The 14,027-nt window shown below is 40.4% G+C and overlaps 1 protein-coding gene across 1 annotated transcript; it reads right to left on the reverse strand.

The window, feature by feature from the left end:
* Positions 1–1,267: 1,267 nt before the first annotated feature.
* spaca4l (sperm acrosome associated 4 like) lies at positions 1,268–12,811 on the reverse strand. The gene is made up of 3 exons (XM_035620887.2): positions 12,631–12,811; positions 3,807–3,914; positions 1,268–2,905 (listed from the first exon to the last, which is right to left on the reverse strand). Exons 1-3 carry the CDS (start codon positions 12,680–12,682, stop codon positions 2,679–2,681), a joined length of 387 nt encoding a protein of 128 aa, XP_035476780.1. The 5' UTR covers positions 12,683–12,811; the 3' UTR covers positions 1,268–2,678.
* Between the last annotated feature and the right edge of the window lie 1,216 nt (positions 12,812–14,027).

The following is a 14,027-nucleotide window of genomic DNA, read 5'->3' on the forward strand; positions in this document are numbered from 1 at the left end:
CTTTGTGTTATCAGTAAGTCTGAATGAGGGATATCTGGTCGGTGGCTGCGAGAAACAGAAAGATAAGAGTTGCGATACCAGCTGATAACGTTGTTTATTATTCAATCTTACCCAGCATGAAAGATGCAACGACTGCAACGATTCCAAATACGATCTTGTTCATCTTGGCGTGTTGGTTTGGTCCTTGGTGTCAAAGGGCACGGGGCAAAAAGTCCTTTCACGGAAAAAAGCTGAAGCTGCTCGGATGCTGTGCAGAGCAAGAACTGATGGACCTGCTCGGTGACGCCTGAGCTTTATATTGTGTCACAGGTGGAGGGAGGGGTCAAGGAGGGGTTTTCACATCTTTTGTCCTCTTCTCTGCCTCGGGCTAAAAGCCACAGAGTGGAGGAATGGAAAGAATGAATGACACAGACAATACTTACATATACTCGGAGCTGTATAAATTCTACCGGTTATGTCAGTCGATCGGTCATTAATTACTGCCTGAATAATGAACTTCAATTTATACTTTTGTAATTTCTCATTGACTAATTGTGCCAACGTTTTAATTACATTTACTCTGTGTAAAGCACTTTGTGACCCATAAATGTGCTATATATATATATATATATATATATATATATATATATATATATATATATATATATATATATATATATATATATATATATATTAACTTGCCCTGTCTTCAACTCACAATATTAAGTTTGAGACAAAAAAATAAAGAAATCCTCAAATCTCACCATTTGTGAGGCTGGAATCAGTTAACATTTGTCCCTTTAGCTCAACTGAAATTACTAGTGTCTTACTAACTTCAGTTTCTTCATATGCCAAGAATGTCATGTTGAGTGCCAAAACCTGAGATCAGGACGGATGAGTTCCGTCAGTGGCGGCAGCACCGAGGTGAGACACTGAAACCTGAAGAACCAGCTGTTCCTGAAGGACGGCACTCATCTGAAACCACACACCCCCCTAGTAATTCTCACACACACACACACACACACACACACACACACACACACACACACACACACACACACACACACACACACACACACACACACACACACACACACACACACACACACACACACACACACACACACACACGTACACACACACACACGTACACACACACACACACACACACACACACACACACACACGTAGTAGTAGTAGTGTTCAATGCATTCATCAAATTGTCTACATAACCAAAACCTTTTAATAAAAACATTCCAACACCTACAAACTTATTTCGGAGGCAATGTCAGGAGGGAGTAATCAATCTTTAATGATTTGTAATTAATGCTGAAATCCAAGCAAATATCAAATACAGACAATCACCAGCATCGACAAATTTCCAATTGGTGTGATCTAAATTATTTAAATTTTATTCAGTGTCTTCAAACACAGTATGACCGACTTAAAACAGTCTCCCCATAGGCCTATATACATTCAAAACTAAACAGGATGAACAAAAGCATGTACCCTACATCGTATGAGTAATGTGCAGTGGAGATTTGAAACCAACATCTAAAAATACAACCGGTTAAAAACATAATTATTGTAACCGTTGGATTAAAAAATGAAGAAGAAAATCAGTTGTTTTACCAGAGAAAAGCCAAGAGAGCTTGTATGTTAGCTACACTTTTCTCAAGAGAACACAAACTAGAAATAAATGAAATGAATAGAAATAGAAATGTTTATTGAAGATTTGAAAATATACAGTATATATATATATATAGTATATTACCATTTCATTGGTTCTGTACTTGTACTCTGTCATAAAGTTGAATCTAATCTAATATTGGCATTTAAATGTAAGGACTCTGAGATGACAATGCAGTTGGTCGAATGCAATAAATTGAGAAAAATTGTTTGACAATTTGTTAAATTCACTTACTCCTCTCTGCTTTCAGAGATATATTTAAAAAGAAAAAGTGGACTTAGCCAGCCGCTCTTCCCCCTCCATTTCCCCTCTTTATGCTAAGCTAAGCTAAAGACTCCCGGACGCATTTTCACGTTTACCACGCAGACATGGAGAGTGGTTCAATGTGGTCCAAAAGAAATGGCCAACTATTCCTTTAAGCTACGACGACGGCACAAACTGGCTCATCCCAAGAAGAGAAAGTAAATAACGGGGCACAAATCATCAAAGTGTAACACATTCATATAAGGCTTTAAATTGTCTAGCCACTAAACATTTTTAATATCTCTTATAGAGAAATGAGCGCTGGTGCATTTAAAGATACAAAAAAAAAAAAGAAAGCAAGGAATTTAATTTTAATTTACATAAACACTTGAAATGTGAAATGAAAAAAAAAAAGATGGAAAAAAAGTACATTACACCTGAAGGATAATAAAGCACAAGGCCCGGGTGGAGAAGAAAAAACAGAGCTCACGTCTGAGGGCATTTAATTTAATCCTGGTAGTGCTCGTGTGTGTGTGTGTGTGTGTGTGTGTGTGTGTGTGTGTGTGTGTGTGTGTGTGTGTGTGTGTGTGTGTGTGTGTGTGTGTGTGTGTGTGTGTGTGTGTGTGTGTGTGTGTGTGTGTGTGTGTGTGTGTGTGTGTGTGTGTGTGTGTGTGTGTGTGTGTGTGTGTGCGCAATATTTTATGTGTGTGTCCCTAATTTGAGTGTATGCATTTGTATGTCATCCATCACTTTCCGCATTCTTCCGTCAAACCAGGACGTTGGCGACGAGCAGAGCGGTGACGGTGGCAAAGGCCAGGCTGACCCCGGAGCCCCCGGGCAGACCGGGCGCGGCGTTGCACAGGTCGGTGGAGCAGCACGTCTTGGTCATGGAGTAGACGGTGGTGTTGTCGCTGCCGGGGATGGTCGTATCCGAGGTACTGTTGCATTTGCCCACGGCTAGACAGCCCTTCCTCTTGATGTCCACCACGCCGGCTGTGGAGAGACAGAGGCAGAGGACGCTTATGCATATCTCTTGGTAGTCAGAGTGGGAGATATGTTCCAGTCTGTGTCAATTTAGTGTCGCGTTTGAAATGTAAAGATTCTGATCGTGAGCGGTCAAATCTAGTTTGTAATTTGAACATTAAAGGCAGAAATAAAGTAAAATGTTTAAGGTGAGAAAAAAGTGAAATAAATTTAAAAAGATGGCCAATAAGGATGAAGACTTTTCGGGCGTATTAGTTTTGCAAAGTTCAAGGTAGATTCAACTTGCGGTTGCCCTCCACGTTTGTCTTTTAGAACAGGAACGCACAACAATGGGGAAATGTGGCTCCCATGGCGACAGTACAACAGAATCATATTCCCCTAGACTGGTAGAACAAATTATGTTTCGACTTTGATATAAAGAATGTGTGATTTGCGAAAAACTCTTTCCTAGAACTTTTTTCAAGTCATCCGACAATGTTCACTGTGGCCGAAATATTAAAATACATTTTGTAAACACTGTGGACCGTGGGCTATGACGACATTGGGTGATATTATGCACGGCGATCTGACTTGTCAGATCTTATCTCCCACCAGTGAAAAAGGAGCGCCAGCAGCAGCCTGTTGATACTCTGGTTTATCTGTTGCGAGTGAAGACGAACATTGGCGATCTCAATCGCCATTTCAAAAACACTTCAATATCTCAGGACGACAAGAGGCAGATCTGTGATCAGTGACACCTGATATATCCAGATGAGAGAGAGTGAGAGAGTGAGTGAGTGAGTGGGTGAGTGAGTGAGTGACTGAGTGAGTAGGAAATGAGGGGATTTTGTTGGAAGAATTGCTGTTTTCATTAAAAATAAACAAATCATTTTTCTTTATTTTTTTTTTTAAAGCTACTGAGGATCCTTACCTGCCATCCCAGTGCCACTGTAGCAGTGTTCTCCACTTTCACATGTGGTTTTAGTGGTTACACACAAGTCCCACACGCCGATGCATTTGTAGCACTGCAGAGCTTGGCCTGATGTCAAAAGCACAAAAAGAGGGAGGGAGGGGGGACAACAACAGAATAATTAGTGAACATCAAGGTTTACAACAACAGACAATAATTGTGTGGCATCTCTATTCCAGTGAACAGTTTCAGTGTTTGGCGGTTAAAGAGGTTGTGGCATCTTCTGGCGTCACCGTGGATTCTGGAATTTCCTCATTAATTTTTTATTCAAAACACTTAAACTCTGCCTGAAACTGTTTAACTTAATAAAGTTAATATTGACTTGCCTATAATCGTATTCTGTAATCTTTTTTTTCTTACTCTAAATTGTACAAAATGCCACTTTAAACCTGTTCAATGTTTCTTCATCCTCGAAGAAGTTTCCTTCATTTTCTCCAACTAACCCCCCCCCCCCCCCCCCACACAACCCAGTTGAGTCGACCAATCGATGAAGTGTTTCAGAACAATACAACAATAATAAATGACCTTCAAACTAAACCACCAGGTTGTCTTTTTTTCCTCCTTTTCCAAATAGAGAGTCTAAGGAGGGAGTTTCTTGAATATACTAATGATAAAACCCTTATTGTTTAAATAAGTTTGAACCAACTGCCGACTAGTGTCTAGACAAAGGAAACCCACTATCCACTGCAGATAACAGAAGTCTGAGTGGGACTTGTAAAGTCAAACCAAGTGTGAAGTTGCTTTAGGGCCGAGGTATGTTGACAGAAGGTCGTCTTACAGGTAACGGCCCCGACGTGCGGTGATCAGAGAGTGAGCTTGAACAACTGATCAATGTCAGACGCATTACAAAATAAAAATAAGCTGAAGAGGCGGGTAACATTCATTCATTAAATAAAAAAATTTAAAAAATCGCCTGTTACCTGTATATAATAAATACAAAGGGGAAAAAGTAACACACCACCACACCCTGAAAATATCACGTCTACATCAAAAGATCAGTGAAGAGAACCACAGACAGTGAACACAGCTGTGTAATGTGCTCGGTGGCCATTGAGGAGCTTTTGTCAAATCTGAACCAAATACATCAATATAAATAAATAATAAGAATAATGAGGCTTTGCTTTGAGACTATGAATGCCGGCCACAAGTCGGCGGTAACAACTGAGCATGAAGTTGCGTCCCAGTTCCATCCTAAATACTAATTGTGTGCAATAGTTGACCAGTTTTCATGGCTTGGCCTGAAGTTTACAACAACCTTTGTACTTTTGATTAAAATGCAATTCAGGCGCATAATAAAATGGAGGTTTGTTTGTCTAACTTCATGTGTAAATAGTATTCAAATTATTGGCGATCTTGCTTTTATTATTCCCTACCCACCCCCCCCCCCCCCCCCCCCAAAAAAAGGAAGTGAAATATGACTTGTGGAATTTCAGTTACACACATAGAGTGAAAGGCGAGAAATGTAAAAAATTAGAAGATCGTTCGGGAATTTCCTCACAGCAGTCAAATGCCTGGCATTTCTGGAGGTGTAGGTGCCTCCTCCGTTTCCTTTGTGGATTGTGCAAACGCATCGTGCATCAACGTCGCAGACAAAACAGGTCCGACCACACGAAGCGCGCTCAAGTTTCTGGAGGCTTCGACCAAAACCCGCGAGGTGCACCGACGTGCCACCGTCAGAGTTGCACTGTACGCTATTTTTTTACGGACTCTGCTGCTTCCATCGTGTCCACTTTCAAATCTGTAAAGTGCAAAACCATGTTTTTTTTTAAAAAAAATAAATTAGTGTGTAAACACAATTAACTGGAGTGGAAGAACACGCCGGTGAATTAATAAGAAAGAAATGTAAGTAAAGGTCTAGACCAGCGGCGACAGTGGCTTAGGAGGATCACAGGAGATAAAATGGCCAACACAGTAAATGCTGAGCTATCAGCTTTTAATAGTCAGCAAACACTCATGAAGTCACACAAGTAAAGTAATATTTTTTACTGTAAAGTAAAACTGCCCGACACTTCTTCACGGGAATTAGGAAAAAAGTAACTGTTGTTACTGTTAAATGTTATTTTTTCATTCTTCTAACCAAATAGATCGAAGACAAAATGACGTGCTGTGCGTTGCCATGGTGACACCAAGGCTGACGTCAAGTGAGCCATTGTGAGGAGGAAACAATCGCTGTGCAAACATGTCAACATGGAGAGTTTATAAGTTCTTGGCGGAAGGAAGCCGAGAAGTCCGCGTGACAGCAGTCAGAGCGGGTCACACAAGCACACGGAGCTGGAATTCCATTTCTAGTCGATCGCCTCACCTGGCTCCTTTAAATCCACCTAACCTTTTGTTTTTATATTTAGGAAAGGGACTTATTTAAAAGTAGGCCTGACCATTTCATTGCAGAGCGTACCTTGCCTCTCTGCACTAAAATAGAAAAGTTTTGAATGCTGAGACACAACGTAAATGAAACAAAAAGTTGTATTCAATTCAATTTTTGTTCTTTCAATCGGTTAAAATGATCACGGGTTTCCCGTCACGTGTTCATCATCCAGGCGTAAACAGCAACAAGTAATGATTAAAGTTCAGAAGATCTGCTGCTGCCTTATTAGGATTTTTGCTGAGCCGAGTCATCACCATTCACTATTGTTTCCACCCGGGCAGCGAGTCCCTTTAAGGTGCGCACGGCACGACGGGACAATCGCCTGCATTGCATCACACTCAACAATCGAAAGGGGCCCAGATATCTTTGGTTCGCGCCACAAGTGGGAGGCTTTGGCTTGAAAAACGTGACATATATGCATTTTACAAAACGTAAAAACCTGGTTTGTTCCTGTGGAACAACCAGATTTCCGAAAATCACAATGTGGTAAAATAATCCTCATTCTTTGCTTTGAGTGATAAAACCACACCCACGCCGCTGAATGCGAGAAACCCCACACGCCCTGTCCCGCTGGTTTCGGTTACACCCGAACACAAGAGGGGACACTTTAGAAAACCCTTGCATCCTTTCTTAAGGCCTGTACCCTTATCACACACACACACACACACACACACACACACACACACACACACACACACACACACACACACACACACACACACACACACACACACACACACACACACACACACACACACACACACACACACACACACACACACACACACACACACACACACACACACACACACACACACACACACACACACACACACACAATAAAATGACGTGAAACGGCCACAAACATTTTTTGCCATTATCTCTTGTCCATTACCTCACCACCTAAAGGCCGAGGTGAGGAGAGTCCCTGACGCAGTCCGAAGTCACATGGAAACAGTACAACAACTAATGATGAGCAATTACAGCTGTAAAGTGTCTCCAGGGAAAACGGGTTAAGTCTTCATCGCCATTGTTTTGGCGAAAAAACAATGGTCCATAAAGAACAGGCTCTGGATAAAAGACGGAGAAGCCTCCGTCGACACAGTAGCAGGTGCGGACGTTCGTTATTATTTCACTTGCCTCTTTTATATTTTCACTGGCCCGACATAATGAGGATGACTTTTTTCCCTCCCTGTAATTTAATAATTATTGTAACAGTAACAAGATATTTCAATTGCCTTACAATATAAAGCAAGAGTGCAGTACAGTACATTTCAAGGATGTCATCATAATTATCCTCATTGTTACTATTATTGGTACTGTTCTTATCCACCCTTGCCTGATTCAAATGACTCACAATGTTTTGTTATTTTTTCCAATATTTGGAACCATTAACCCGACGCACCCCTTCAGTTACAGCCCAGGACGTCACATAGGATTGTTTACATCATCATCATGACTCATTTAAGTTCTACTTGGGACATTTGTGCAAGAAACGACCGCTCAAAATCCTCAACACTGCATTAGAAAGTCAAAGATACTCAATGAAGAAAATTGCATTTTCAAATATTTCCTTCTCATGTATTAAATGTTTATATACAATTTCCAACAAATGCTAGATATGACTTAGTTTCAAACTGTTATCTTGAATCTGCGTGGAAGACATGATATACCAATTATATAACCAACCTGATAATAACACTTATGTTTTAGTATAGTTTTAACTTGTGTATGTATTTTATTCCAACTTATATTTCATATATTTAGGTGACAAGTTCATGGCTTTGTGTTTTTATCTCTTGTTTGACTGCTGCGTAAACAATCAGGTGATAACAACAATTTTAATCATAATAAGATGTTTGTGGCATTCTGTATTTGTATGTTAAAGTTGCAATCTGCGAAACAAATGGTCGCAGCAGCTGTCAAACTAATTTAGTGGCGTAGAAGTAGTAGAAACTGTGAAAACAGTCCTTCACAATTTTTTGACAGTACTTGAATAATGTTATCGACACAACAACAGCAGAGAAAACCAAACTACAGAAGCTGTAAAGTTGTAAAGATATGTCTTTGAGGCCGATTATTGTAGTATGTAGTAACTGCAACCAGGATGTTTTCTCAAACTAAGTAATTTAAGCACTTTGTTGTATTGGGATTGTTCAAATTTCAAAGGGATTCAAGCTTTTTTTTTTTGTAACTTGTCCAAAAAAATTATAATTCAGATTCAAATGTGAAAATTCCTTAATTTTTAACAAATACTTTAACAAAAATGATTTACTGAAGGATTAACAGCCTTGAATGTGTGGAAATATTAGCATTTAGGAGATATAAACCACTCAAAACTGAGAAATAAAATCAGCCATTCAGCTGGCGGACGGAAAAAAAAATTTGCCATCCATTTTGATAGCAAGGGAATTGTTTGAACTTTCAGGTGTGGCACATTATGAATACTGTAAACCTTCAGCGTGCCGTCTCTTCCTTACACTGCCCCCTGCTGCTCATTCACTAAGACTACACTTTACAGAGCGGCAGTACATTTTCCACTGCAATGACAAAAACACTTCCAGAAATCCAATGACATCGAATACCAAGGAACAAGAGAACAATATAATCAGATTTTAGTGGAATTAGAGCTCCGATCACACCTGGGGGCAAAGGTCAACAAATAGTTTCTAGTTAAAATAAATGTTTGGGTTAACAGCGAGAAAGAAAAACTGAATAACAGGAGCCCAAATTCAGCTCGCAATGCGAGTCGTGTGCTCCAACACCATCCCCGCTGTGTGCGCGGAAAGTAGGAATGAGTCGCCGTGTCATGAGACAAGAATGCAAACAAGTTTATGTGCGGCATTATGAAGGGCAAACAATGCTGAGACAGCCTTCAAAGCTTCCTCTGGGCGGAGATAATTGCGGCCCCGCAAGAGCAGAAGAGTTAATACGCTCACCGGGGTCTGGTGTGTTGTGCAAATATTCTGTTTGCCTTTGGATGTTGAAGTAGATTCTCGCCCTCAACGGCAACATCCTTGATGGATGGGAGTCATCAGGCGGATTGGAGGAGCAGCCAGGTTAAATATTTGTGGTGAGGACTGGCGGCAGCTGGCCAGTAGGGGGCGTCAGGGTGCCACCCCACCACTCCCCACATGAGAAGACTCAGGACGCCTGCTAACCCAACAAGTGGGAGCAGAGGGACGTGTCCCACGATCAGAGATAGGATCATGATGCATCTGACAAAAACTTGATAATCAGGCAGGAATGAGTTGTTGAACTCAATGAGTAACTGGGGAATGACACATGGAGATTAACAAAAAGCTGAACATGACGCCGTCCCAGACATTGCAAGAGAAGCTCAGAGTCCGGGAGCTTGAGTCTGATCAAGTCGAAGAAATTCTACGTTTTTTTAGTTTGAGACTGGAAAGTTGAGTTCACCTCTACACAGAGTGAATCGGTTCTGAAAAGATTGAAAATGTGAAGATTTTGTGTTGGAAGTTTCTCAAAACCAAATGTGGATCACACCAATGCAATAAAAACAAAAAAACAAACCCAAACAAATTCACATCTGGATTATAAAACAGCTGCCGCGCAGACTAAGAGGTGTGTGTGTTTCTCTGGAGGCGGATGCTCGGGGAAACCTCTCTGAAGCCTGCCAGGAAAAATAGAAAAAAAAACCTCACACCTGACCGCATTCTGGGATGATGTACTCCACCCCCACCAGAGTAATCTGACCCATACAGACAGATTCAAACGTCCCGGTCACTCGCGTAGAGGAACAGGCTAAAACCCTCACTATGTTATTATCTGCGTTTGTGAATCACTCAGTCACAAACAGCTATTTAAGTCGAGGACCGGGGGGGGGGGAGGGGCAAAGGTCAGATATCGCCTCGAGTTATCACCTTAGTAAAAGCAGCCGGGATTGGAAACTAGCTCCCGCCAGAGCGGGTGTGGTTGGAAACAGGAGACCAAAAACAACAGAGCCACGGGAAAAGGGAACACAATGGCCCCGAAAAACACAATAGCAGGAGAACAAATGTCCCCTTATTGTGCCCGCTGGTCTGCAGACACTCTGCAGAGGAGGAATCTGAGACTCGGGCACGGCCTCCACTGTTACGAGGTGAGGAATTTCTCATGCAAGGAGCTGGCAGGTTGGGACATGATTCAGTCTTAGAATAATGTCTGGGGAGGAGAAAAAAACAAGCAGTCGAAAAAAGGAACATCCTTGTGCCGCAAACAAAGCGGCCTCACCCCAACCTGTAATAACGGCATTAGGAGTTAAAGCCCGGCAGGCGCACAGAGGGTAAACGCTCATGTCTGTGGGAAGCAGACGTTCACACTGCGTTCTGTCGAATGTCGCAAAGGTACATCAGAGGAGGGACCTTTCCAAGACGGACTAGTTCAGATTTCTCATTTAATCCAACCGTCGGATCAAAGAACTCCAAAGTAGTCCGTATACCGTGAGATGTGATGAGACAACTCCAGCGAACACTCACATTTGATGAGATGAAATCTGAGATTGTTTTCAGATTGAAATGGTTCGTTTTCAGTCGACTAAGATGAAACGGCCCGTTACCGATTTTGTGCCACAGATTCTTTAGAATTTCCATCAATAAGCCACAACTTTTGCGATTGAAATGTTTATATCCGTACATTTAAGCTAACGGCAACCTTTACAAATGTCAATTCATCACCGTTAGCGGGCGTGAACCATTTCAACTGTTTATCCGTCGCTTGTTGCTTATCGCCGTTTGACAAAATGTTATCCTAATGGGTATCACGCAAAATGATGTCAGTGTTCGCAAACTGAACTGTTACCAATTCAATTAGGCAACATTAACCATCTAACTCTTTTAGTTAACCAAATCAACTGTTAATCCATGACGTTTAGACAACTGTTTCAACTGCATTACTCTTAGCCAACTAAATCAACTGTTAAATCTGTGATGTTTGGCTAAACACTACAACTGAATATTCATTCCTTTTAGCTAATAAATCAATCATCAAATCTATGTTTGGCTAACTATTTCAACTCACTACTTTTAGCAAACTATATCAACTGAAAATCTATGATATTTTGCTAACTGTTTACATATTCATTAGTTTTAGCTAACTAAATTATAATTGGCAAACTGTTTACATATTCATTACTTTTATTTAACTAAATGATATTTGGCTAACTGTTTACATATTCATTACTTTTAGCTAACTAAATTATAATTGGCAAACTGTTTACATATTCATTACTTTTAGCCAACTAAATGATATTTGGCAAACTGTTTACATATTCATTACTTTTAGCCAACTAAATGATATTTGGCAAACTGTTTACATAATTTATTACTTTTAGCCAACTAAATGATATTTGGCAAACTGTTTACATATTCATTACTTTTAGCTAACTAAATCAACTGTTAAACCTATGTTTGGCTAACTGTTTCAATTCATTACCTTTAGCTATCTAAATCGACTGTTAATCTATTATATTTGGCTAGCTGTTTCAACCGTTTATTAATTACTGTTCAACTGTTTCACCACCCACCACCATACTTTTACTAAATTTAAACGATTCATCAATTATCTTTAGCTGGATATTTAAATTTTTTATTACTTTTGATCTGACATTTAAACTATCCCACTAACTTTTATAAATGATAATATGAATGAATGCATGAAGCCTCACTGCTCATTATCTCCCATGAAACAGTCAAATTAGTTTGCTCAGTAAAACTAGATGGTAGAACCACCAGTTTTGTACATTTGCATCGCATTATGCCAAAACAACTGGAGGAACAGCTTTTTTTTATTTAATGATGCATCACTGGGCATATTCTCAGATATGAAGAGTGAAACACACCCAGTCAGACAAACAGCCTCCAGCTCTGCAGCCTCCAACACTGTCCCACAAACCCATGACACATTACTCCCACATTAACGTTGGAAAGTCAAAGATTAAAGTTTGTACTCGGAGCAAATATGTGTTTTACAGGATCTGAGACATGATCCTAGGACGGAGAGTTCAAAAATAAAAATAAAATCCATGGAAAATAAAAAATAAAAGCATGGAAAATAACAATAAAAGCATGGAAAATAACAATAAAACCATGGACAATAAAGTATATCTAATCTTATCTCAATTTAAAGCTTGAAATCTAACATAATCTCATAGAAGACATGAGAAGATTCTGGATTCAGCAACACTGCAGAGGCTGCGGAGACATTTTCAAGGGAAACCACCCACAATAAAACACAGACGCACCAAACTTCAAGTAAAAAAAAAATAAAAAAACCCGTTTTTGTCGGGGGGACAATCTTTAAACTTCGTCGTCTCTTACATATGAAAGATAAATACATTGCGTTCCGAGTTTAACAAGTGAGTTGCTTTAGAATAACGGAGGGGGGGGGGCATTTAAATAATAATTCATATTAGTTTCTTACCGAGTGCAAAGCAGAATCCGACTGCAAAAAGCTGGAGGATGATTCTGTTCATCTTGAAAAGAAAAAGCTTGGAGAGATTACTGACTCGACTGGGGAGGAGAAGAACCTGTCAAGACTCTGACCGTTACACCTTCGATCAAACGACGCTTCTTTCTTTTTTTTTCTCTCTCTCTCTTTCTCTCTCCAACATGGGATTTTTATAATCTTCCGCCTCCCGACGAGCGTCGCTGTCGTCCAATCAGAGGAGGTCTTCATGGGAACCCACCCTGCTCCTCTCTCTCTCCCTGAACTCTCCCACCTGAGCTTCACCCACACAGTTGGAGGTAATTACCTCACACCAGTGGATTCACGTGTGTGTGTGTGTGTGTGTGTGTGTGGGTGTGTGTGTGAGTGTGTGTGTGGGTGTGTGTGTGTGTGTCAAATTTGCATTTTGCTGTCAACACCAGACTGTACTTCTGATTAAATGGAGGTTGAACTCCTTTTAAAGTAATTGTATTGGTACTTTGTCGACGGTAAAGCGTGTGAAAACCTTCTTTTAAGAGTATTTTCTGTTTTGATAAAGGTCCTAGTTTTCTTTATTGAACATTAAACATATATAAAACTATGATTTAGACCAGCTCAACCATAAAAACAGTTATAGTTTTAAAATAGTTTGGTTTTTTTTTACTTAATACAACAAAAAACAAATGATTTATCACTGTCAATTATCATCAAAACACCACATTTCATCAGGTTGAGGAATGGATGGAAAATATATAATTTTTTAGTTTTATGGAAAGTGATGTGTCTGCCCTGATTCAGATAACTGCCGCTTGTCTCCCTGGTGGAGTTACGCACAACGCACCACTTTGCTCAAAGAGGCTCAGATAAAAAGACCACGTATCCCAGTCCGTCGTCACCTGGAGCAACAAGATATAACACAAAGAGGATTTATTGTTTTTGCAAGGGAAGAAGAGCTTCAAGAAGAAGCACAAAAATTACAATGAATGCAGTAGTGTGTTGCAAGTTGGGTCAGCGGATTTTAAAATGGGTCAGTGTGTCTGGAAATCAAGTTTATTGGGACACTGTAGACTGCATTTGCCTTTTGCTCCATAACATATTAAAAAGATGAACAGGAATTTTTTCTGTTCCTCCAGAGCCAGTGGACAAACCTCAGCCGGTGTCGGTGCAGAGGTCGACCTTTCTTCTCTCCAGAGCACGACAGGGTCAGAGCGAACAGTGACGATGAGCTGGTCCCCAACATGTCTCGTTTCAATTGAACACATTCAAGTGGCGAGTCCCCTCCTCACTATATGCTCCCTCGAGATTATTCCTGCCCCAGTTATTCATAGGAAGTCAGATTATTCTTTGAAAGGCCATCCATTGAGGACAGACCAGCCTGGCCTGGTCACTAAGTG

Source organism: Scophthalmus maximus, chromosome 22 (assembly GCF_022379125.1).
Source record: "Scophthalmus maximus strain ysfricsl-2021 chromosome 22, ASM2237912v1, whole genome shotgun sequence".
NCBI lineage: Eukaryota > Metazoa > Chordata > Actinopteri > Pleuronectiformes > Scophthalmidae > Scophthalmus > Scophthalmus maximus.

Coding starts and splice junctions, on each gene's coding strand:
- spaca4l (XM_035620887.2), bottom strand. CDS start 12,682: ATGAACAGAATCATCCTCCAGCTTTTTGCAGTCGGATTCTGCTTTGCA. Junction 3,915..12,630: donor CGGATTCTGCTTTGCACTCG/GTAAGAAACTAA, acceptor TTTTGACATCAG/GCCAAGCTCTGCAGTGCTAC. Junction 2,906..3,806: donor CAGTGGCACTGGGATGGCAG/GTAAGGATCCTC, acceptor GTCTCTCCACAG/CCGGCGTGGTGGACATCAAG.